Source organism: Psammomys obesus, unplaced genomic scaffold, assembly GCF_907164565.1.
Source record: "Psammomys obesus unplaced genomic scaffold, mPsaObe1.curated_primary_1811, whole genome shotgun sequence".
NCBI lineage: Eukaryota > Metazoa > Chordata > Mammalia > Rodentia > Muridae > Psammomys > Psammomys obesus.
In genome coordinates, this window is record NW_026596034.1 from 27,009,352 (window position 1) to 27,033,977 (window position 24,626).

The window sequence follows — 24,626 nt, forward strand, 5'->3', positions numbered from 1 at the left end:
CACGTTTAAAAATAGATTTATTTAAAAATATTAGCAAATCTTAAAAAATAAAATTTGTGGGAGTACGCACCATTGCCCTACTACTGAGGTCTAAGGACATCACCCTGGTTTTCTCCTACATTTAGAAGCTAGTTCTGGGATGAAGTGCCTTAACCCACAAAGTCATCTCACTAGCCATACCTTAATTTTTATGCATATTTAGCAACGACTGCTGTCAACCCGCAAAATGAACAGAATACACACACATACACACACCAGGCTCACTTGGCTACATAGTTGTCCTTTCAAGTGTAAAGGGGGAGATTTGCCCTCAGGGATAATTATAACTTAAACTCGGGAGGCTATCCTTAAGTTAAATTGGAATGCTGAAAACACTGATAAGGATGTAAGAGATGTAAGAGAACAGTAACGTCTTAAAACGAAAATAGTCTTCTAGGGAAAGCAATCTCTTACCTTGGCAAAAGCTAGCCACAGTCCCAGGCTAAAAGGAAGCAAAAAGGCATGCATGCTCTCACCCATGTCTCTCTTCTGTCCATTAGCTAGAGCTAAGGCAGCGGGGATACATGTTTAATCTGGACAGCAGACATGTCAGGCTTCACTGTCAAGCTTCACCTCATCTTTTAATTTTGATGACACATTATCTCACTTACACCGTCCAGACTGCTGTAGTCCCAACAGTACTCAAAACTTTCAACCATCAAACCCTGCAGTGTTAAGATTACAGATGTGTGCCACTATACCCAGCTTGTCACCTGACAACCTTCCTCCACCCTCTACTCCAATTTCCCGGTTCATAACTGAACACCCACCACCCAGACCCTCTGGAATCTAAAGCCAGGACTGTCTGGAGGACAAGGAAAGCATGCGCAGCTCGTGTCCGAATCTTCACACAGGGTTTTGAAGCTGTTCTGGGGAAGCCCTAGCTCAAGTAAGGATAAAAAGAGCAGTGTATGAGTGCCTCAGCATTAGTTTCTTAGGTTAATGTCATGCCCCAGGGTCCTTTGTAAAAGACACTGCAATAGCCGGGCAACAGAATACAGAATATTTATTCCCAGGCAGAGAAGCAAAGTTGTGTAAAATTGCAAGTTCCCAAGAATTGGTGTCTCAAATGAGGACCAAGAGAAAACTGAAGAGGATCCATGAAATCCTCATCTCAGGTGTGTGGGTGAAGGAGGCAGCCAGTCCAGTTTCCTCCAACACAAAGCCAATTTTGTTACCCTGTCAGTTCAGAATTTCTGATCCTGCTGCTAGTGCTTTCATGTTAACATCTCAGCCCCCAGACCAGCAACGCTGCATCTGTCCTCAGATTTTACCCTGGCTATTCTGTCACAGCAGGACAGTGAGCTACCACACAGTCAAAATTTAGTCACCGGGTCTTGATAGCTTCTGCTTAGATTCCAGCACTCAGGAGGCTGAGGCAGAATTGCTTTGTTTCCAGGCCAGCCTGTGTTAAATAGTGAGACCTTATCTCAAACACAACAAAAAACTCTTCCCATGAACCTTAACTTCCCTCTCCTACACATGGCCATCTCGGCTGTCCTCCCAGTATGTCTCTTTTAGTCTTGTCAACTTGACTTTTGAGACACAGTCAAAATGTATAAATATAGCTAAGGCTGGCTTTGAACTCAGCTCTTCTCCTGCTTTAGCCTCCTGAGTGCTGGGATTATACACATGCACCACCGTACCTAGCACTATAACTAGCCTTTTGCTCTTCTGAGGCAGGGCTTCATCCTCTCTTTAGCTGGTGATGGCCCTGCACTCCTGATCTTCCTGTCACTTCTTAAGCATGCCCCATAGTACTAAGCTTTCGTCTGACGAGTCCTTTTCCCAGCCCGGGACTCCTCTTGTCACAAGGCTGCTTTCTCGTATACAAACCCCCCTCCTTTGTGGAACTTTCTCTAGCCTCTGGAAATCTTTATAAGTGCTGGACACTGATTCAATAATAAAGGGAAAGATCTGTCTCCAGGCAGAATACCCCAACCCCAGGCTCTTGTAGCCCAGGCTGGCTTTGAACTCCTGAACTTCCTGCTTTCATATCACAAGAGCCAGTATTACAGACACGAACTACCTTGCTCAGCCTGTTTTCGTTGTCTTTTCAATTGTGACAGAACCTCCATAGCCCTGGCTGATTTCAGACTTGAATCCCTCTTTGCTAATGCTGGTATTTACAGGTATGGACCATCATGTTTGCTAATGCTAAGGCTGACAGGTGTAGACAATCCTCTTGGCCTCGAAGCCCTATTTGTAAACTTTTTCTTTTCGTAAGACTAGGCAGATCCACAGACTGAGCTTACCGGCACTGACTTTTCTCTGGGTAGTTAGCCTAAATCCTGTTTTGCCATAGTGGGGTAGGGGGTGTGTGTGTCCTTCTGGCAAGTGAGCAGTCATGGGTCTATGGAGATTCCCTAGTTGTTCAGTTTAGAACAGTACCAGCGGACACAGAATTGTAATAGGTCCTAACTAGCCTATGGCATAACACGGCTTCATTTAACAGCAACCACCACAAAAGGCTGCTTCCTTCTTATAATCATTAATGTCTTAGTAACACGAACACTTCATAATTAATATCAGCAAAGACTATGTCTTGCCAGTGTGGTGGCACATGCTTTTAATCCCAGCACTTGGGAAGCAGAGGCAGGTGGATCTTGGAATTAAAAGCCAGCCTGGTCTACAGAGTTCCAGGACAACCAGAGCTCCAGAGAGAAACTCTGTCTCAAAACAAAACGAAACAAAAGCCCCAAACCCTCCAAAACAATAACATCTCAACAACTGATTAGATCTTCCGCATAAAACCAATAAAAGGATACTCAGAACAAAATACTTTGTCTGGCATGATGGTGCACACCTGTAATTCTAGCACTCAGGAAACTGAGGCAGGAATTTAAGTTTAAAGTCAACGAACAAAACCCAATAAAATCGACTGCTGTAGATAATGAACATCACTAACTTTTCATTAGACAAAAACATTTCTTTCCCTGAGGTTCTTTGTCCTTTTCCTGAGTTCTTTTAGTGAGTGCATTTCTAATTAACTCATAGTTTCTTTATTCTAGGGTTCAGTTTATCATTTCATAGATGGATACTTTATTGAAATAAGCCAAAGAATCCTGGAGACCAAGGCTCAGCAAGCTCAATACATTCTTAAGACTCCTGACAGTGCTAATTTGACCCTGGGGCCCAGGGGTGGCAGGACTTCAGACTGTGAAAGAATATGATCCTCGGTGACACCAGTGACGTGTCAGAACCATCCACAAGTATGGGTCTCACCTTCTTAAAAGGTGTGTGATCCTCTGGGAGTCCTCCCAATAAATTATTTAAACTAATGCATATACTTCACACACACCATCAAATCCATCCGGTGAATACTAGCCGCTCCCACCAGAAGCCACTGAGAGTCTGTTGCACACCTTCCCCATTCTCCTTTTCAGACTTAGAGAAGAATCTACACAATTATAGTCCTTGTTTTTAGCTATTTCAGGTTTGGTCCACAGTATTTTGAGAGAACAAAAAAAATTTATTCTCTCCTTCTAAGACTCCTAAGATAGATCAAAGTAGGCCAGGAGTGAACAGAGAACTCCATTCAGCTAAACACCATGGGAGGAAGTGGTGAACTGGCAGTCTGGTGGTTTCTCTGCGGCATTAAGCAGAACACCTGGTAGTTAGTAGTAGCACTCTCCTTTCCCAGGTGATGGAGCTGGTCTTAAGATACAGGAACACAGTTAAGAAGATCTGGGATCAATATCTTTCATCAGAAAATTCCTCTTCCATGGCTGGGAATACTACTTTAGTGTAAAGTGCTTACCCAGCATAATGTAAGGCTCTAGGTATGAGCCCCAGCACAGCACACACATACATGGGAAAAAAACAAAAAACAAACAAACAAAAAAACAGAAGGAGGAATCACTCTATGTCCAAGTCAAAGAACTGAGGACGCGCTCTGGCTCAGTTCATCCTTGCTGTCAGTCTGCAGGCACCCTATGGCCTAGACGTGTGTGGGAACTCTCCATTTCTATTGTTTGCTTTTACTACTCCACTCACAGGGGAGAAAGCAGCAGCAAATGCTTGGTAATTACACTTGTCTTGAAATGACTGTGGTCCATCCTGTCCTTTATCACACTCATCTGTATTCTTCCCAGGCACTGTCAACACGTATGTTTGGAGTCCCTTTAGAACCCAGATGCCCAATGTCGGAACCATTTCCTAGCTCTGATGGGTCTAGTCTTTTGGAAACTGCAAGCAAAGCAAGAATTTTTGATGACTGATGGCCATGTTCTGTTTGGATTGAGACTGCCCATCAGAAACTTGAAGCTACAGTATTTACTAAGTATCCAAATCTCAGGTACCCTTTTATTTGCCTGGGACTACTGAGGGTCAAAGTGATGTTACAGATGTAAAAACAATGGGTCAAGTACCCATGACACAGGTTTTATGGCAAGCTAGAGCTAACACTACTTCTCCATGATGGCTTCTCCACAGGTCTTGCTGAAGCATGAGCCAAGAACCCACCAATAACCAGATTTGCACTGCATATAGATTTCATCCTGCTGAAAAGAACAGGTCATGTTCCTGAGGCACAAACCTGAATTCAGAGAGGCCCCAAAGGCATTTTGGTCCAACACAGCAAATTTCTTCCTGACAAGACTGTTAGTAGGGGTTTGGTAATATCCAGGTTAGCCCAGCTAAGCCCGGCTTAGGCCTGATTGCACATCAAGTCCTAAGCAGCAGCTCACAGAGCAACCCCACTACCTCCTGCCATCCTCCAAACACTAGGACTGACTCACACACCTATCCCGCTTGGGGATTCTGCCTCTGCGTGCCCTCTTTCCTCCTGTGCTGCCACTTCCACAAGGCCGCACACCTCCCAGTCAAAGATCAGCTAAGGTTTGTCACAAGGAATCCTGGGCATATTATCTGATTAGTAAAACAATGGGGAAATATTGGCCAAAAATATATATATATACACACATATATGACGGGACTTCCAAAAGGTAAATTTCTGTGTATTCATGCCTAATCTTCCAAAGTTGTGTAAACAAATTTTCTACCATCCCCCATCATTTGCACAAATTTCTGTCAAGTCCAAACGTAATTCTGAATGAGGTAGGTAGTCTCTACTCAGGCCTTGGTCTCTGAGGTGTCTGTCAAGGCCTATGCCATGAAAGCACTAGGCTCCCAGGCAGGAACAGTGCTGAGGGTGGCGTCAGCTGCTGGAGAAGCTTCTCAGTTGGCTATTTTCTCGATCTCATCCAGATCATCTGTGTCCAATCTTTCTATCTTCTTATCTGAGGGAGAAAAAGATTGGAAGACCACCATGGAAATCAACCAAGTCACTCAGAGCCGCAGGCAGTCTGGGGAGGCAACTCCTGTGCAACAGTGATGCTTCCTCTAGCACAAGGCAGGCTGCCTCAGCCTGGACAGCTGGCTCCAGGGCCCGGGCCACTCCTGCCAACCTCCCAGGAAGCCAGGTTCTCCTAGCCTGGTCCCAGGGCACTGATATTCCACTCCTGAGCCCTGACTGCGCTCCCTGACAACATGCCGATGGCGACAGCATGTGTGGGGGCAGAGCCCGCTCGGGGACAAAGGAAACCGCCCCTCTCCCACATGCCCCTCTGAAAAGGTTCCACGCATAGCCAACTCAGGGACTCACTAAAATGCTCCTGGATTCTGTTGAGGATAGTCATGCTGTGCTTGCTGTCAACCATGTTTACCGCCAGACCCCTCTTGCCAAAGCGGCCCGTGCGCCCAATGCGGTGCAGGTAGGTCTCATTGTCTGGGTTCCCGTCCTTGTCCACAGGAAGGTCGAAATTGATGACGACAGACACTTGTTCAACATCAATACCTGTACAAAGGGGTTGAAGGGAGGTGACACAGTGGGCCACCATCAGACACACACACTCTCTCTTCTGCTGGACACATGGCCTGGACAGGTCACACCAGGATGGGGGCCCTAGAGAGGACCCCACTAAATAGGACTCTAGCCTAGGCAGAAGAACAGAACTCTACAAGACGTGGAGCAAGCGTCTGGAAGCCTGAGTTTCTTCCCACCAAGGCAGGACTGCTGGCTTCTCCCACGAGGTTCTTACTGCCCACGGGAATCAGCTTCTCTAGGAAGGATTGCCCTTAAACCCTCCCACCTCCATGAGACCATGGACACAAGTACTTTTCTTGCTCACAGGGAGGGCCTGGGACCCCACGCCTGGTGAACCGGGCCAGTCTCTGCTCACCTCGGGCACACACGTTGGTGGTCACCAGAACCTTCTCTTTGCCTTCTCGGAAGCGCTCAATCACTGCAGCTCTCTGCTCCACCATCATCTCTCCACTCAGCAGAGCCACCTGGTGGCCCTCCTTGGAGAGCTCTGCTGCCAGCCAGCTAGCTGTTTTCCGGGTCTGGAGTGAAAAGAATTGTTTTTAATGAAGAGACCTGTAAAACAAAAACAAAAACAGAAACAAAGATATCCACAAAAAGGTGGTTTGTTGCCATTATGGTATATGAAGGCTGTCATGAATGCAGTAGGCTGTCCAGGCTGAAAAACTTCTCACATGGAGGAAAGGAAAGATGACAAGATCAAGAGGTTGGGTAGAACTGGCGTAAAATAGTATCTCCTGGACATGACAGGACCATTGCACTCATAAACTCATACCAGCTGTAGCTGCCTGAACAAGAGCTACACAAGATCAAGACAGTCAACAGTCCAGACTGTGTGAAGCAGGGTACATAAGCCACCAACCCTAGCTGGGGAGCTATTGACAATTGATGGCTGCTGGAGAGGTGTCTCATTAGAGGTGTGATGCCTGTATGTTGACCATTCTCCACTAGAGGCCCGACACCTGAGTATTCAGCGAGCACTAATTGGACTCAGTGCGTTATAAAAGAAAAAAAAAGTGAGAGAGAGAGAGAGAGAGAGAGAGCGAGCGAGCCAGGAAATGAAGGTGTCGGGGAGACCTGTGGGAGGGAGTCAGGAGGCGTTGCGAGGGAGTAGTGGGACATGAATGCGATCAGAATACATGGTAGATATGTACGAAAGTCTCAGATAATAAGAGCATTTCTAAATGTCCGCCCAGGGCTGGGGAGACAGTTCACTGATTCTGAGCACTTGTGCTCTCGCAGAGCACCTGAGTTCAGTTCCCAACACTACCTCACGTGGCTACAACTACCTATAACCGCAAGTCCTATAACTGCACGTCCAGGGAGCTGATGCCTCTAGCCCCCAAGAGCACCCGCACATATGAGCACATATACATACCACACTTACCATGTAACAGATAACACACAACACATATCAAAAAAGCAAAAGACACTGCTTTAAATGTTTTCTCACATGAGATTTTGGTCATGCTTTTCATTTGGATGAACTGATTAACTGTTGTTACTTTTTCTTTTTCTTTTTTTTTTTTTTTTTAATTTTATTTTTCTTTTTAGTTACATTTTGTTAACTCTGTGTCCCAGCTGTGTCCCGCTCCCTCATTCCCTCCCCAACCCCACACTCCCTCCCTGGTCTCCTCCCTGCCCCTTTCCAAGTCCACTGATAGGGGAGGACCTCCTCCCCTTTCATTTGACCCTGTTTTATCAGGTATCTTCAGGGCTGGCTGCAAAGTCCTCCTCTGTGGCCTAACAGACTGCTCCTCCCCTGGGGGCGGGGGGTGTCAAACAGCCTGCCCTTGAGATCCTGTTAGAAATAGTCTGTGTTCCCCTTACTTTGGAAAACTACTTGGTTACTGAGCTACCACGGGCCACATCCGAGCCGAAGTTCTAGGTTATATCGATAGATAGTCCTTGGTTGAGTGTCAGTCTCAGAAAAGACCCTGTGCCCGGATATATTTGGTCCTTGTAGAGCTCCTATCCTTTCCATATCATACTAACTTCCCTTCTTTCATATGATTCCCTGCACTCTGCCGAGGGTTTGGTTATGAGTCTTAGTGTCTGCTTTGAAACACTGCTAGGTAGAGTCTTTCAGATGCCTTTTGTGGTAGACTCCTGTCATACGTTCAACTGTTGTTACTTTTTCATATGAGACCAACTAGCTCCATTTCTAAGTCACACACAACTTCATGTTTAAAAAACTGTAAGTGGAGGGTGGGTGGGACTGGGAGGAGATAAGGGAGGAGTCTGCAGTGGAGATACAAGGTGAATAAATTGTAAAAATAAATATGTAAATAAAATTAATTAAAAAAACAACTGTAGTGAACAGCTGGGCAGTGGTGACGCACACCTTTAATCCTAGCACTCGGGAGGCAGAGGCAGGCGGACCTCTGTGAATTCAAGGCCAGTCTACAGAGCTAGTTCCAGACAGCCAAAGCTACACAGAGAAAGTCTGTTTTGAAAAAAGGCATATGTATATCTGGGAAATGACCTGGGGTGTAAAGAACCTATTAGTACGATCTTGACAACTTGAGCTCGAGTCCCTGAAGCCCTGGAAAGTCTGATGCACAATCACAGGCTAGTGAGCCCGGAGTACCCGTGCAGCAGCAAACAACAGGAGGGACTCTGCCTCAGTGACAAGGCAGAAGATAAAGACCTATACTATGAGGCTTTTCTCTGACCAACTCACAGTGCAGTTCATACGCATGCACATACATATTCCTTATTCATTTACCTATTAGATAGACAATGTCTCACATGGCTGGCCTTGAACTCAGACATCTGGCTGTCTCTGCCTCCTGCTGGGATTAAAGGGGGCACCATACCTGGCCATGTTTTTATTTTTTAAAATTAATTTAGAGAGCGTTTCATTAGGAGGGTAGAAATGAGCACATGAGGAGGTCAAACTGTAACACTCAGGGTCAGCTCTCAGGTCCTACCATGTGGACCCTGGGAACCAAATTCAGAGAGTGGTGCTTGGAGAGCCAGCACCGTTACCCACTGAGTCACTTCCTCAGCCTGAGAAATAGCTTACTTACTTTTAATTTTGTACTTATTTAGCATGTGTATATGTGTGTGCACATGTTTATACCATGGTGTACACAGACAGCATGTGGGTTCTGGGAATCAACTTGGCCATCAATCGTCCACTGAATTCCACATCCACACTCACACACATATCAACACATACAATAGTAATAATAACAATTTTTAAAAATTGTATTAGAAGGAAGAATTGTATCCAGGGCTGAAGGGATGATTCAGTGGCTGGTGCACTTGCTGCTCTTGCAGAGAACCAGTGCTCGTTTCCCAGCACCCATGTCAGACGGCTCACAACTGCCTCTAACTCCAGCTCCAGGGGGATCTAATGTCTCTCCTGCTTTCCACATATGTGTATACAGATACAAAAAAATAAAATAAAAAACTAGGCATGGTGGTGCATACTTTCCATCTCACCACTTATGAGGCAGAGGGAGTTGGGCATGGTGCCACATGCCTGTAATCCCAGCAATTGGGAGTCGGGTGGTTTGCTGTGAGCTCAAGGCCAGCCTGGTCCACAAAGCAAGTCCAGGACAGCCAAGGCTACATAGAGAAAACTGTCTCAAAAATGCAAAAAATAAAAATAAAAAGAGGCAGAGGTAGAAGGATCTCAGCCAGGGCAATAGTGAGACCCTGTCTCCAAACAAACAAAAAACAAGAAAGTCACCAGTGGACTTCTGGTTTTTGTTTATGTGTTGCTGAGTAATGAAGCCAGAGGACTACGCATGCTAGTCAAATGTGCTACAAATGAACTACACTGACAGCTCATTATTTAAATGTGGGGGATTTCTTTTTAAAGGAATCTCTGAGTATGATTAACCAAACTGACTTTAAACTCAAAAAAACCCAAGGAGACTTTTACCTAGACAGGTGGCTGTGTATTACCATTTCCCTTCATTGCAATTTACGTAGTGAGATCTAGTCTTCCTCAGCTGGGTGGTAAAGATGACTGCCTCCCCCAGGTGCCAATGACAAGCTACTCATTGATCTACAAATAGCAGGGAGGGACAGTGCCTCCCAACATCAGCTACTCACATGGCAGAAGATCATGGCTTGAGCGATGGTGATGGCCCCATACAGGTTGCACAGGGCCTGGAACTTCTCCTCTCTGTTATTGCAAAGGACATAGTACTGTTTGATGGTGTCCAAAGTCTCCTCCTCGCGCTTCAGTTTGATGATGTTGGGGTCTGGGACCACCTTCTGGGCAAACTTCCACACCGAGTCTTCAAAGGTGGCAGAGAAAAGCAGCATCTGGCAGTTTCTGGGCAGCATCCTGCAAGTGGAGGCCCAGGCACTTTGCACGACTCCATGGCTTTTGCCAGAAGGAACACAAGCTCGGCCTCCCTGGCCAGGATGGGCTGTAGCCCCAGAGGGCTGACTTGGATACAGAGCATCCTGGGGAGGCAGGAGCAGACCCATCAAGGCACTGCAGGTCTCTTCTCAACCCATGCTGGGGGCATGGTGAGAGCTGCTGTGGAAATGGCCCATCAGACAGATGCTGCTGCACAGAGCAGAACAAAGAACCCAAAGGGGAAAGAGGAGGCCTTGGCAAGTTCCTCCTGCCTCTGGTTCCTACCTCTGGATGCGGATGCTCTGGTCTTGGTGGCCCTGAGTTGCTATCATCACGTCAGCCTCGTCCAGAACAAACACCTTGATCTTCTTGGGGTCAATGAACTTCAGCTTGGAGCACCAGTCCAGGACGGTCCCCGGGGTACCAATGACAATCTGCTCACTGACCTTCTGACCTCTTTCCACTGTGGAAAAGACATGTTCTCTTCAGGTATCCCAAAGATCTCTATTCTGAGATATTTTGAAGCTACTTTGTATTGAACACTAATGATTTTGTTAACTTTTAACAGAGTGTAATAGGACGCCACCATAGTACTATGTGTACTAATGAGTACATAGCAAATTTAATTTTATTAATGAAATTATGTGTTAAGAGTGTAACAAAACAATGATAATAATAATAATAAAAAAAAAAGAGCCAGAAATGGTAGTGGATGTCTATAAATGCTATCCACAGGAGGACCCAGGCTTGGGAGGGCAAAACCAACCCACACCTGAGCAAAATAAACAAAAATTTGAGTACAAATGGGCAAAGGTGAAGTGGATGTTAGTTTTCTAGGGAACTGTTCATTATGATCACATAATGTTCATATGAGGTGTATACTAAAAGATTCAGGAAGAATGAGTTAGAAATAAGATAATTCACTTTCAAACATTTAACAAATAATACAAACATACCAATAAAGAAAATGTGGCAAATGTTAAGTTTCTGACTAGGAGTTTCTGGGTAGGAGGATACATGTGTTCACTGAACTGTTTTAACTCCTGGGTATGTGTTGAAATTTTTCAAAACTAAAAAAGTGATTAGCTTTACTTATAATCTAGGCCCACATACTTATACTCACGTTTATTGCCTCGAACAGCATAAGCCAGCTTCAGTTCAGGGTAAAACCTGCCCATTTGTTCAATCACTTTTCCTGTTTGAAGAGCAAGCTCATAGGTTGGAGAAAGGCAGAGACACTGGAAAGAAAAAGGGTACAGAATGAGAGCTCTTGACAAAAATCTATTTGGCCAAAAGGAATCCCCAGTAGAACCTACTAATCTATCTGAAGCCAAAGGAAAGAATATATGTAACCTACATGAGTGTTGAACCATCTCTCGAACCACACATTTTACTTTTAACCTGCTGGGTCATACACTACAATTATTAGGGGTCAGACTATGGCTAGGTAAAGACACTTGAAAACAGTGTCTGCCAGCTAGGTACCTTTAATCCTGGCACTCAGGAGGCAAAGGCAGTTGGATCACCTGAGTTCAATGCCAGAGTTTCTACATAGGAAGATCCAGGACAGCCAAGGTTACATAATGAGAATCAGTCTCAAAAAAGGACGAAGGAAGGAAGAAAGGAAGGAAGAAGGGAGGGAGGAAGGAAGGAAGAAAGAAGGAAGAAAGGAGGGAGGGAGGGAGGGAGGGAGGAAGGAAGGAAGGAAGGAAGGAAGGAAGGAAGGAAGGAAGGAAGGAAGGAAGGAAGGTAGGAAGGACTGACTGCTGGCCACTGGAGCACAAAAACCTACCCAGGAGCAACTGCACTAGTTACATGTTTTGCTTCTGTGACAACACTTGCAACTTCAGGAAGGAAAGGCTTGTGTTTTTTGAGTGAACAGGGTCCATCAGGCTGAGGAAGTCATAACTGTCAAAGTGTGACGCATCTGTCCACACTGCATTTGCAGTCAGGAAACAGAGAGAGACAAATGCTAGTGCTTCTCCTGCCCCAACCCCGTTCTACTTCAGTTAGGGATGACACCATGCACACTCAGGCTGGTTTCCTTTACTCAGTTAAACTTACTTGGAAAGAAACACCCATACAGACTCACTAGATGTACATATCCCAAGGGATTTTAAATCTCATCAAGTTGATGATCAAGGTTCTGAAATCCCAGTTGAAGATTGCTTCCTTTTGGGGGACGGGCTGTTTGTTTGTTTTTCAAGACAGACCCTCTTTATGCAGCCCTGGCTGTCCTGGAACTCACTCTGTAGACCAGGCTGGCCTCACAACTCAGAGGTCTGCCTGCCTTTGCTTCTCGAGTGCTGGGATGAAAGGTGTCACTGACCGGTTGAAGATTAGCTTCTTTTTCACTTAGAAAATTCTCAGAACTTTCTCTTCCTCTCTTCTTTTTTGGGGCAAGGTCTTGCTATATACATAGACCACACTAAGCTGGCCTCAAGATGCCTGACTATATAGCCTAGGTTAGCCTTAAATTCAAGCTCAACTTGTCTCAGCGTCTCAAATTCTGGAAATTAAAGGCATGTACTGCCATGCCTGGTGGCTGTCAGAACTTTATAACCTATGAGAATTGTAAATAAAGTTTCCTACAAGTAAAAGCACCAGGCTACTAGCAGTGCTCTAGGACTTGCACACCGTGGGAATGGAAGTACAATAAGCTTTCTTTGTTATGTTTTTTTTTGTTGTTGTTGTTTTGTTTTTGTTTTTCAAGACAGGGTTTTTCTGTGTAGGCTTGGCTATCCTAAATTCGATTTGTAGATCTGGCTGGCCTCAAATTCAGAGAGATCCGCCTGCCTCTGCCTCCCCAAGGGCTGGGATTAAACGCGTGCGCCATATACAATAAGCTTTTTGTGACCACTGAAAGATTAGCCATTCTATTGGTGTCCAACTTGAGTTCTGATTTATATAAAAAGGATTCATGCCAGATGTGGTGTCTCATGCTTATAATCCCAGCACCTAAGAGGCTCTGCAGAATTGCCAACCTGAATTAAAGAATTAAAGAGGAAGTTTCAGCATAGCTTGAACTACAGAGTGATAACTTAGAAGAGAAGAAGGAGGAGTAGACTTTCTAAAAAAAAAAAAAAAAGATAAAAATTTTTTTGGTTTAAGATGAATATACAGTGAAAATTTAATAGCTATATGAAATGGGGTATTCAAAATTTACAGGACAATGAATGAATTTAGAATGTACTAGGGAAGGTCACATAATCTCAAAGGAAAGGATACGTTCTCTTTCAAGTGGGGAGCCTAGCCTACATGTGGATACAGTATAACATACAGAAAGGAGAACAAGAAAGGTAAATATTGGATAATGGAAGCATAGACTCTCAGTAAGGAACACCTAAGTCATGAGAGAGGATACAAAGCTAATTGTCTAGTTTTAACTCACTCATGGGATTTTGTTCTTTTTTTTGGTGTGTGTGTATAAGTATATAAAAATGTAATTGATATGCCAGGTGTGGTGCACCTGTGGCACACGCCTTTAATCCCAGCAAGCAGGAGGCAGAGGCAGGTGGACCTCTGTGAGTTGGTCTACGTAAGAAGTTTCAGGACAGCCAGGGCTACCAAATAAGAGAAATCCTGTCTCAAAAAAGAAAAGAAAACGGGCTGGAGAGATGGCTCAGAGGTTAAGAACACTGACTGTTCTTACAAAGGTCCTGAGTTCAATTCCCAGCAACCACATGCTGGCTGGCTCACAACCATCTGTAGTGAGATCTGGTGCCCTCTTCTGGTGTGCAGGTACACATGCGGGCAGAATGCTGTGTACATAATAAATACATAAATCTTAAAAAATGAAAAAAGAAAAGAAAAAAGCCAAAGTATTAAGGACCTGGGTTTTATCCCTACCAGCCACATGGTGGCTCATAACCACCTCTAACTCCAGTTCCAAGGTGGTATGTGATGCTCTTTTTCTGACCGCTGCCACTAAGCACACACCAGATGCACAAATACACATATATACAGGCAACATAAAATTAAAACAGAAAAGAAATCTAATGGAGAGCTCCACGCTTCAAAATGGTTTTTCTAACTGTCTAGAAATTCACTGAAATGTAGAATTTGGGTTTGGCTATTCTTGCTGCATAATATTTTTTATCTGAAAGTTCTTTCACTAAAGATTTTTTAATTATATTTTTTATTATTTGAGATTATAATTACATCATTTTCCCACTTATGTTTTCTCCTTCCAAACTTTCCCTTGTACCCCACCCATTTTCTTTCAAATCCACTGCCTCTCTTAACTGTTGTTAAAATATGTGTTTCATATGTGTTATGTGTCTGTGTGTTCCTAAATAGTTAAATACACCCTGCTCAGTTCAGTTGTTTCTATGTATACATTTCAGGGCTTACCATTTGAAAAAGAAGGAAAAAAATAGCAGTGTCTCACTCTGTAGCCCAAGCCAGCCTGTAACTTACTACATAACACACGCCACCCTCAAACTCTTGGCAACCCTCGTGTCTGCCTACCACTTACTGGTTATTTACAGCGTAAATAACCTTGACTACTCACCGCCTGACTTTGAGTCCAGGAATAGGAGAAGCCTCTTTAGGTTAATGTTAACAGAAAACCCAAATTCCCAAGTCCTTACCTGGGGATACTTGTTTGCAGGTTCTACTTGGCTGAGCATGGCCAACACAAAGGCAGCTGTTTTACCAGTTCCAGACTGAGACTGGGCAATTAGGTTCTGTGGGCTGCACAAGAACAGAAAATGTTTAGGAGCTTCACCATTGCTGGTGGTTTGAATGAAAATGGCTCCCACAGGCCGTAAGGAGTATCAATATTAGGAGTGGCCTTGTTGGAGGAAGCATGCCATTGGGGATGGGCTTTGAGGTTTCAGAAACTGCCTGCCAATGCAGATGTAGAGCTCTCAGCTACCTCTCCAGCACCGTGTCTGCCCGTGTGCTGCCATGCTTTCTTCCATGATGATAACAGACTGAACCTGTGAGCTGTAGGACACCCCCAGTTAAATTATTTCCTTCAGAAGGGTTGTGGTGGTCATGGTGTCTCTTCACAGCAACAAAAACCCTAACCATGACAATCATCAAATAAATTTTTCAAAGGACTGAAGAGATAGGTCGGTGGTTAAGAGTGCTTCTTTTTCTTGCTGAGGTCCTAAATTTGATTCTCATCACCCACATTAGTTCACAACCATCTGTAACTACAATTCCAAGGGATCCAATACCTTCTCCTGACATCCTTGGCTTCAGGTTACATGTGCATTCATGCAGAAAAATTCTCACATGTGAAATAAATTTTAAAAAGTTTTTCAAAAATAAAAGTGAATAAAGCTGAAAAACCAGTTTTTAAATTTAATTGACAAAAGGAGACCTTGGATCTTGTAGCGGAGTGACATTTGATAGCTTCACAAGTGCACAGTGAGAGTCAGGGTGCGATTTTTAAGCACTCTATCTATGCCTATACCTGAAGCTGCCAGGAATAGGCTCAATGAAATATGACTCAGCTTGAGTCATTTCTATGCTCAAAACATAATCCACCCTGATTTTATTCAGACTCTTCTGTGTCATATGTGCACATATATGTATGTGTGGAGTGCAGAAGCTGACATCAGGTATTTTCCTACTTTTTCTTTTGCTATGATAAAGATCATAATTAAAAGCAATTTGGGTAGTAAAGGGTTTATTTGGCTTATGCTTCCCAGGTCACAGACCATCAGAAGTCAAGAGAGGAACCTGGAGGCAGGAACACAGGCAAGTACACAGACTATGAAGGAATGCTCCTTATTGGCTTGCTCCCCATGGCTCACTCAGCTTACTTTTTGCTGTTTTGGTTTGGTTTGGTTTTTAAGACAGGGTTTCTCTGTCTTAAAGAGAAGATGTCCAGGACATCTAGCCCTGAATGTCCTGGAACTCACTTTGTAAGCCAGACTGATCTCAAACCTGCCTCAGGCTCCCCCGAGTGATGAGATTAAAGGCATGTGCCACCAACACCTGGCTCAGCTTTCTTTTTCTTTTTTTTTTTAGACATTTATTTATACAGTGTTCTGCCTGCTTGCATGCCTGCATGCCAGAAGAGGGCACCAGATCTCATTGTAGATGGTTGTGAGCCACTGTGTGGTTGCTGGGGATTGAATTTAGGACCTTTGGAAGAACAGCCAGTGCTCCTAACCTCTGAGCCATCTCTCTAGCCCCTCAGCTTACAGCTTACTTCTTTATACATTCCAGGATCATCTGCCCTCACATGGTACCACCCATAGTGGGCTGGGCTCTCCCACATCAATAATTAAAAAAAGAAGAAGAAGAGGAGGAGGAGGAGGAGTAGCCACCTACAGGCCAATCTGATGGAGTATTTTCTCAGCTGAGGTTTCCTCTTCTCAGATAACCCAAGCTTATGTCAAGTTCACAAAAAAACTAACTAGCATAGGCATCTTCCTCAATAGCTTTCTGTTTTGATTTTCATTAAACCTGGAGCTCTCTGATTTGGCTACATTGTCTGGCCAGCAACTCCCATGTATTTTCCTGTCCCTGCTTCAGCAAGCATGGAGACAGACTACTTACTGGCATGGGTAACCGCTATGCCTAGCTTCTTATGCTAGAGAAAAATTCAAATTCAGATCCTCACACTTGCATAGCAAGAACTTTAGCAAACAAGCCATTTCTCCAGCTCCTCATCCGGATCTTTCAATGGCCTATCTGATCCGGCTCCCCAGTATCTCTCGGCACACATCTTTTTCTCATTCCCTATCTCCCTCATCTCAAACCACCACAATGGTCCCAATGTTGCTCTGACATCTTAGGGTTTCTTTCTTTTTTAAAGATTGTCTTAAAGAACAAGACAAAGGGTTCAAGTGGTAAGCACCAAGTTTAATGCCTTTAGGGTAACAAGATAAAGGCCCTAAAATAGACCAAAGGCTTTCAGACATAAACAAAAGGGATGTGTGTGTGTATAAGTATGTCAAACAACATCATTTGAAAATAGTGTAACAAAATTTTCTTATGTAGTCAAAGATGATTTTTTTTAATGTATGTGAGTGTATGCTGCATGTATGCAGGTAACCTTAGAGGTCAGAAGAGAGAGGGAGCTATATTCCTTAAGTTAGACTTACAGGTAGTTGTTGGCCTACTGACATAACAAAACCCATTATTTTGGCAATTACTATAAGCTAGGACAAACACAAATTTAAAAAAGGGGCAGACAAAACTTGAGAAAATAAAAGTCAAGACTAGGGAAGTGTCTGCTCATTAGAAGCAGAAATAAGACACTTAGGGAGCTGGGGGGGGGGTGTCTCATGTATCTCAGTTGGCAGACTGTTCACCTAGCATGCAGGAAGCCTCGGGTTTGACACCATCATTGCACAAACCTGGCATGGTGGTGTATGCCTGTAATCCTAACACTTGGGATGTAAAGGCAGGAGGATCAGCAGTTCATAATCATGATGTCTGGAGAGATGGCTACGCCTTTACAAGTGCTTGCTGCTCTTCCAGAGGATGCTAATTTGGTTCCCAGCATCATGTTGGTAGGCTAACAACCACCTGTTAAGTCCAACTGTAAGGAATGCAACTCCCTCTCTCGTGGGACCTCTAATGGTACCTGCAACACATGTAGCATGCACTCACACAGATACATTAAAAAAGAAAAACGTCATCTCTGTCTGACGACATAAGAGCGTTTAAGGCCAGCATGGGCTGGCCTGAGATTGTCTCAGAACACTATTACTATCTCCAAATCAACCTCACAGAAACATCAGAAACATCTACTAGCATACAGATTGTGAAAAAAAAAAAAAAAAAAAAAAAAAAACCAATAAAATACTAGCAGTAGAATCCAGGTAGTAGGTAGATGGGCATTTCCCCACAAAATCCTTGCAAATCCACTGAAAGTCTTATGCTTTCCATAACAATCGTTCAAGGTAAAAATAACAACTGGGGGCTGGCATGGGCAAAGGTACTTGCTGCCAAGCCTGATCTGGGTTTGATTTCCTAGGAACCATATGGTGGAAGTCGAGAACTGACTCCCTCAGTTTGTCCTCTGATCTCCATATATATATCTTGTTACACACACACACACACACACACACTATAAAATTCCCCACCCCCCCTTTTTTTTTTTTTTTTTTGGAGGCAGGGTTCTCTGTGCAGCCTTGGCTGTTTTGGATTCACTTTGTAGACCAGGCTGGCCTCGAACTCACAGGGATCCAGCTGAGTCTGCCTCCCAGAGTGCTGGGATTACACTGTGCCTGGCTAGAGAATCCTTTTTTAAAAATCAAACAAGCCAGGCAGTGGTGGCATGTCCCTAATCTCAGCACTTGGGTGGCAGAGGCAGGTGGACTGAGGCCAGCCTGGTCTGCAGAGTGAGCTCCAGGACAGCCACAGTTATACAAAGAAACCTTGTCTCGAAAACAAAACAGACAAAGCCAGACAAATACTTGGTACACATTTTTAAAAAAACTGCTGAGGCTTGACTCGAATTCACTTTATAGCTTGAACAGACCTTCAATTTTTCATCCTCCTGTTTCAGTTTCCTGAGATTTTTAAGTTTTTAAATAGCAAATTATAGATGCAGTTACATCAAGTTACGTACGGTTCAGCAAGCATCAAAGGCAATGCATTCTCTTGTATTTTGGATGGGCGGTTGAAGCCCATAGAATAGACTCCCTGGAGAAGCTGCGGCTTCCTATAAAAATTGAAGATGACAATCACTTAGACTGAAGAACAGAGCATTTTCACTGTATACATAGTGTGTGGCTGAGAACACATGAACACAATGTAAGAATGTAGCCAAAGCTTTTACAAATTTCCTGAACATTTCATATAATAGCCCGAAGCAGCTAAATGCATATTATTAACTTCATGCAGGCAAACACATGTTGTATGAAAATATGTGTAGCCAGGCCCTGATCTTTATCTGAACGCTGAAGGTAAACAAACACTCACAGGCGAAGCTCTTCGAAAGACTTCACTGAGTAGAGCGGGGAGGTTGGGTCCCTCTGCAGGACTTCCACTTGGTTGGTGTTATCCACAAGATTGCTTCTGATCAGCTTGTTGAGTAAAGACTGCGCAGCTCTGTCCTCTGTGAAGAAGGAGCACAAGGGTTTTTTTTAAATCCATGCATTTGCTGGTGGTGGTGCCTGCATGCCTTTAATCCCAGAACTTGGGAGGCAGAGGCAGGCAGCGCTCTGTGAATTTGAGGCCAGCTTAGTCTATAGAGTGAGTTCCTAGACAGCCTATACAGAGAAATCCTGTCTCAACCTCCCTCCCCACAAAAAAAATTCCCAAGAATTTATTAACAGTCATAGTCATAGGTATTTTAAGTAATAATGTGTGTGTGTGTGTGTGTGTGTGTGTGTGTGTGTGTGTGTGTGTACTGGCCTTCCTAATGCAAGTACATCAGTTTTTATATTTGAAATACAGTAAAAAGTAGAAAATTTCTCTAAAATATAAACCATCAATTCTTTTACATACTGACTAAATTGAACTTTTACCCTAGCACTGTGATGCCTACTCGATGTCAACCCAAGGTAGCTCAAACAGTGAAGCCTCATGCTAGTGAGAAGAAAAGAGGAGCCCTAGAACCTGCTGGCCAGCAGCCTGGCTGAATTAGCAAGCCTCATTTATAGCTTAAAGGCTGTTATTACCTTTCTCCTCTTCCTCTGTTTTCTCTGCATTAGCATTGGTCTTAACAGCACCTTGATCGGATATAAAGCAGATGTCATTCAAAATCTTATCTAGCAACCAAGATGTTTCTAATTCTAGGAGGAGAATTTTTCAAATTTTTAAAACAAAACAAAGGAGGAAACCAAGTCATTACTAAACCATTTTATTCTCTCTAAATAAAGTTTAGAAACATTGTTTATATATGACTATTTCCAGGTCTCCTTACCTATTTTAAAAACTGTTACATAGTTTTCTACCACAGCTAGGCCATTTCTGTAATAGTATGGAATGATGACTACAACAGCACTGATTAGAAAGCATCTTTGTACTCAACAAAACATCTACAAATCATATTGTTAATAAAAATTCCATGTGTGTAAATTATTGACTATCAGAAATATACACAAAAATCCAAGTGTATTCAGTGTGAGGTAAATGTCAACATTGCTCTGAACCTATATATATATATATATATATATATATATATTTTTTTTTTTTTTTTTTGAGGGGGTTCTGAGTGACCTAGGGCCTTGTTTGTGTACTGTAGGCAAGCGCTTTATCATTAAGCTAAGCCCTACTCATCCACCTTACATTTTTTAACAGATGTAAATTCAGGATGGTATTTAGAACATGTGAACTGACTAATTGCTCAGACTTTGTGCATCTCACCCCAAACTGAGGATGAAGAACAGATCATCACTGTCAACATAGTCCTACGGTAAGTAATAAACTGAATAATTTATATACTAACTAGGTATTCTCATTCTTATAGTAAATATTATTCAATTATACAACCCAGTTTATTAATACCCAAGTTAAAAATTATCAGTATCTTCTAGTCCTTTGTCTAGTATAAATGCAATAATTTTCCAGGTAATTGCTACATCAAATTAGAAATAACCAAAGAAAAATCACATTTGTTTATAAACTAGCTTCATTTACTCACCATTGGCATCTGGTTTGATTTTCTCCTCCTTAAGATGCAAATTGCTCAACTAAATGGAGAATGTGGGGGAACAGAAAGTGTCAGGAAAATCACTTAAAAGACTTTGAATCAACACAGCCTCCCTAACAAAAGTAGAGGAGCTACTCTCAAGACCTTCTCACTAGGTGTATTCACTAGAAATGGTTCATTAGGTTGTTCTACTAGCTTCCTTTTGTTTCTAAATAGCTGAACGAGGCTAACAAAATTCCCCATAAATACAGCAGTAGGAAAGAAAAAAAAAAAAAAAGATTTACACAGTAGCCCCAAACTCCAATTCCCTAATTATAATTTCTAGGCAGAATTATAAGTTTACATAATGCTTTGGTTTACAGACTTTCTCAGTAAGATTTTTGTCAGCCCTGTCATTTTCTCATGAAAAGAAATGCAAAGCCTGGAAAATGTAGTGTCTTACTTTGGACAATCAACATCAGGCAGGAAAGATTCTGGGGTAGTGTGAGCGTCAGTGATGGACTTGGTTATGTTGCTAGCTCAGCCTGAGTCAGGCTGTGACAGCCGACATATGGCCTCACATATGTGCTTGGGTCTGACACTTTAACTGGGCACATCTTGGAACACTGTGATACCAGGCATAACCAGAATTACCCACACCAGGCTGAGGAGAGACTAGAAAAGAAGAAACAGATCAGAGAAATGTTTTAAGGCAAGAAGTATTAGGAGTATGAATTTAGAAGTAATGTGGTTTGACTTATGTCTGCCCATGAGAATGTACATATCCTAATGGCGGGAATATTTCCATTTGCACCTAGCACAAAGCAGTTAGACTAATCATGAAATATTAAGTGGAGATTCAGTAATCATCTAGTAAAGGATAAAAAGAATGAGAAATCATTGTAAAAAAAAAATGGTCATTTCTTAAACCACTGACAGGTTTTTCTATGTCTTTTCTCTAAGTCCAAAAACAAAGAAAAGGAGAAGGAGATTAGGAGGGCAGGAAAGAAAAAAATTGTTTGAAGAGATGATTAGCTGTAGATGAAGGAACCCCATTTGTCTACACATGGAAACTAAAATAAAACTTATAGTCTGTCTGCTTCCGTGTTACAGAGCAACAGGGAGGAAGATATGAGAGTGTAGACAGAGGTTAGCAGAGGGGAAAAGGGAATCATAAAAACATAAAAATCCTTCATTCATTCTGAGGATCAAGAACATGTTAACAGACAGTAAGTTAAGCCACCAGGACATTGATGGGTACACAGTAGGTGCTCCATACATTGAGGCCATTGCTAAAGCACTCCCCAGTATCCTGCCAGGAACATGGTCTAATTCTAGTATTCAAGAACCTTAAGAGCTACTGAGCCGGGTGTGGTAGCATACACCTAGAAAAGCCTGAGCTACATAGGGAAACTCTGTCTCAAAAAGCCAAAATAGACAGACAGGCAGGCAGGCAGAGAGATACTGGACATGATGGTGATCTCAAAATTCAACAGGTGAAGGCAGGAAGATTAAGAGTAGGAGTTTAAGACTATCCTAGGCTACACAGTAAGCTGGAGGCCAGCTTGGGCCACATGAGAACTTGTGTCTAGAGAAGGAAAAGAGAAAGAAGTATATTTAACAAAAGAGAAAGAAGAACCCCTCTGAATAAGACTGAAAGCAAATCTGCTGTTTCCCCTTCATCTCACAATGAGCTGTGCTCTAAACAAGGTGTGGCCAGTCTAGCTTGAATCAGACTAAAGGCTATGACAGAGACAGTTGTTAAAATGCTTCATATAGTTGGACATCTTGATATAAAGACTACCAGCATAGAGCTAGTGAGTGAATTAATAATACAAAACCCACAAAGCAATAAAAAACTCAAAAACAAAACAAAACAAAACAAAAAAAGACCAGTTCTGTAGAGTAAGTAAGGGAATGGCCAAGAAGACTCAGGAGATAGACATTTGCCACCACACCTGAAGACGATAGTTCAATCCCCAGGACCTACATGGTACAAGCAAACCAGCTTCTCCAGTTGTCTTCTGACCCCCCCATGGGTGCCGTGGCAAGATAAGATTCACACACACACACACACACACACACACACACACACACACAGCTGGATAAATGTAATTTTAAAAATTTCAAGAGCTGGGCATGGTGACATACACCTTTAATCAGAGCACTTGGGAGTTTGAGGCTAGCCTGGCCTACAGAGTGTTCCAGGAGAGTTCTAGGACAGCCAAGCCTACACAGAAAAACCATGCCTGGGCATGGTGGCACACATTTAATTCCAGTGCTGAGGCAGGCTGATCTCTTTGAGTTTGAGGCCAGCCTAGTCTACAAAGTGAGTTTCAGCACAGCCAGGGCTGTTACATAAAGAAACCCTGTCTCAGTTGGGCATGCTGGCATATGCCTTTAATCCCAGCACTTTGAAGGCAGAGGTAGTCGGATCTCGGTGAGTTCAAGGCCAGCCTGGTCTACAAACTCTGAGTTCCAGGACAGCCAGAGCTACACACAGAGAAACCCTGTCTGGGGAAAAAAAAAGCCAAACCAAACTAAAGCAAAACAACCCTGTCTCAAAAAACCAACTTAATTAACTAATAAATAAATAAATAAATAAATAGATAGATAGATAGATAGATAGATAGATAGATAGATAGATAAATAAATAGGGCTGGAGAAATGGCTCAATGGTTAAGAGCACTGGCCAAAAGACCCAGATTCAAATCCCAGCACCCACATGGCTGTTGATAACTGTCTGTAATTCCAGTTCCAGGGGACCTGACACCCATACATCAGAACACCAATGAAAATAAAGAAAGAAATATAACCCTCAATGCACAGAACCCAAAACACTATTTCTCTTTAAATAATGTGGATTAATAAATATATATTATAATAAAAGATTCGGGCCAAAATAAATCTTTACTTTTTGTTGTTTTATAATTTTTGCAGCAAGATCACTATGTAGCCCAGGGTAGCCTTGAACTTGAGGCAGTCTTGCTACCTAAGCCTCCAAAGTTAGAATGAGAGATGCCACAACACCATGCCAGGCTCAAACCTTTACTTTTTAGAAGTTAAAAAAAGAGAGAGAGAGAAAATGGAGAAGGTCCAAGCTTATTTTTGGAAAACTTACGGACATGTATTGTTAGGTTCAAAGCTCTACTAGAACTCAGAATGTTTAGAAATTATTTCTACATAGCAGTATTTAAATCATATCTTGCAATTATGTATCAGGATCAGAAAACAAGCCAACCAAAAGAGGGTTTACTGACAGACCAGTAGTCAGTCATTCACCACCAATAACTAAGGTGGAGGAGTCACACAAATAGGAGTAAGACATGGTCCCTGGACCCAGGAAACTCAGACCTGAAGATATAGAAAAATTACCATCCGAGGTTGTGAGTGCAATGGATTATCAACCTTGGTTCCAGGAAGACAGGCAGGTGGCTGAGCACTGTGGGGAACCGAACATGCAACTTGAGAATACAGAAGGTGGAAGGAGTTGGGAAATCAAAGCGAGGTCTGGGTCCAGGCCCCATCCCGCCAGGGCCCTCCGCCCTGCACCGAGCAACCTAAGAAGTGTCCTTCCAAGGGACCGACACCCTGACCGGCTCTGGCCCCCTGCTCCTCCGGCGGCTGATGACAACTCACCGACTCAGCGGCCGCTTCCTGCTCGTCCACCGCTAGGGCCCAAGAATCCGTGGCCATGGTCCCCGGTGCCAAAGCAGCGCTGGCAGGCTCGCCAGCTTGGTCAGTGCGACCGCGGGCTTAGGTGGGTCACAGAGAGGCCCAGCTCCAGCCCGGGGGAAATCATTCACTGCCGCGCAGACGACCGGAAGCGGCGCGCCACGGTGTCGTCAGAGTCCGCGTCAGCTCCGCGCCCCTGAGGTCCGCGGATCCAG

General features: G+C 43.4%; 1 protein-coding gene across 1 annotated transcript; it reads right to left on the reverse strand.

Annotated features, from left to right (window-relative positions):
• Positions 1–24,626, reverse strand: LOC129686924 (ATP-dependent RNA helicase DDX19B). Its single transcript, XM_055621096.1, has 12 exons — positions 24,376–24,626; positions 20,749–20,797; positions 19,784–19,834; positions 19,083–19,218; positions 18,730–18,822; positions 14,780–14,882; positions 11,311–11,425; positions 10,473–10,650; positions 9,932–10,169; positions 6,222–6,384; positions 5,645–5,836; positions 1–5,279 (listed from the first exon to the last, which is right to left on the reverse strand). The coding sequence occupies exons 1-12, from the start codon at positions 24,430–24,432 to the stop codon at positions 5,218–5,220; spliced, it is 1,437 nt and encodes a 478-aa protein (XP_055477071.1). The 5' UTR covers positions 24,433–24,626; the 3' UTR covers positions 1–5,217.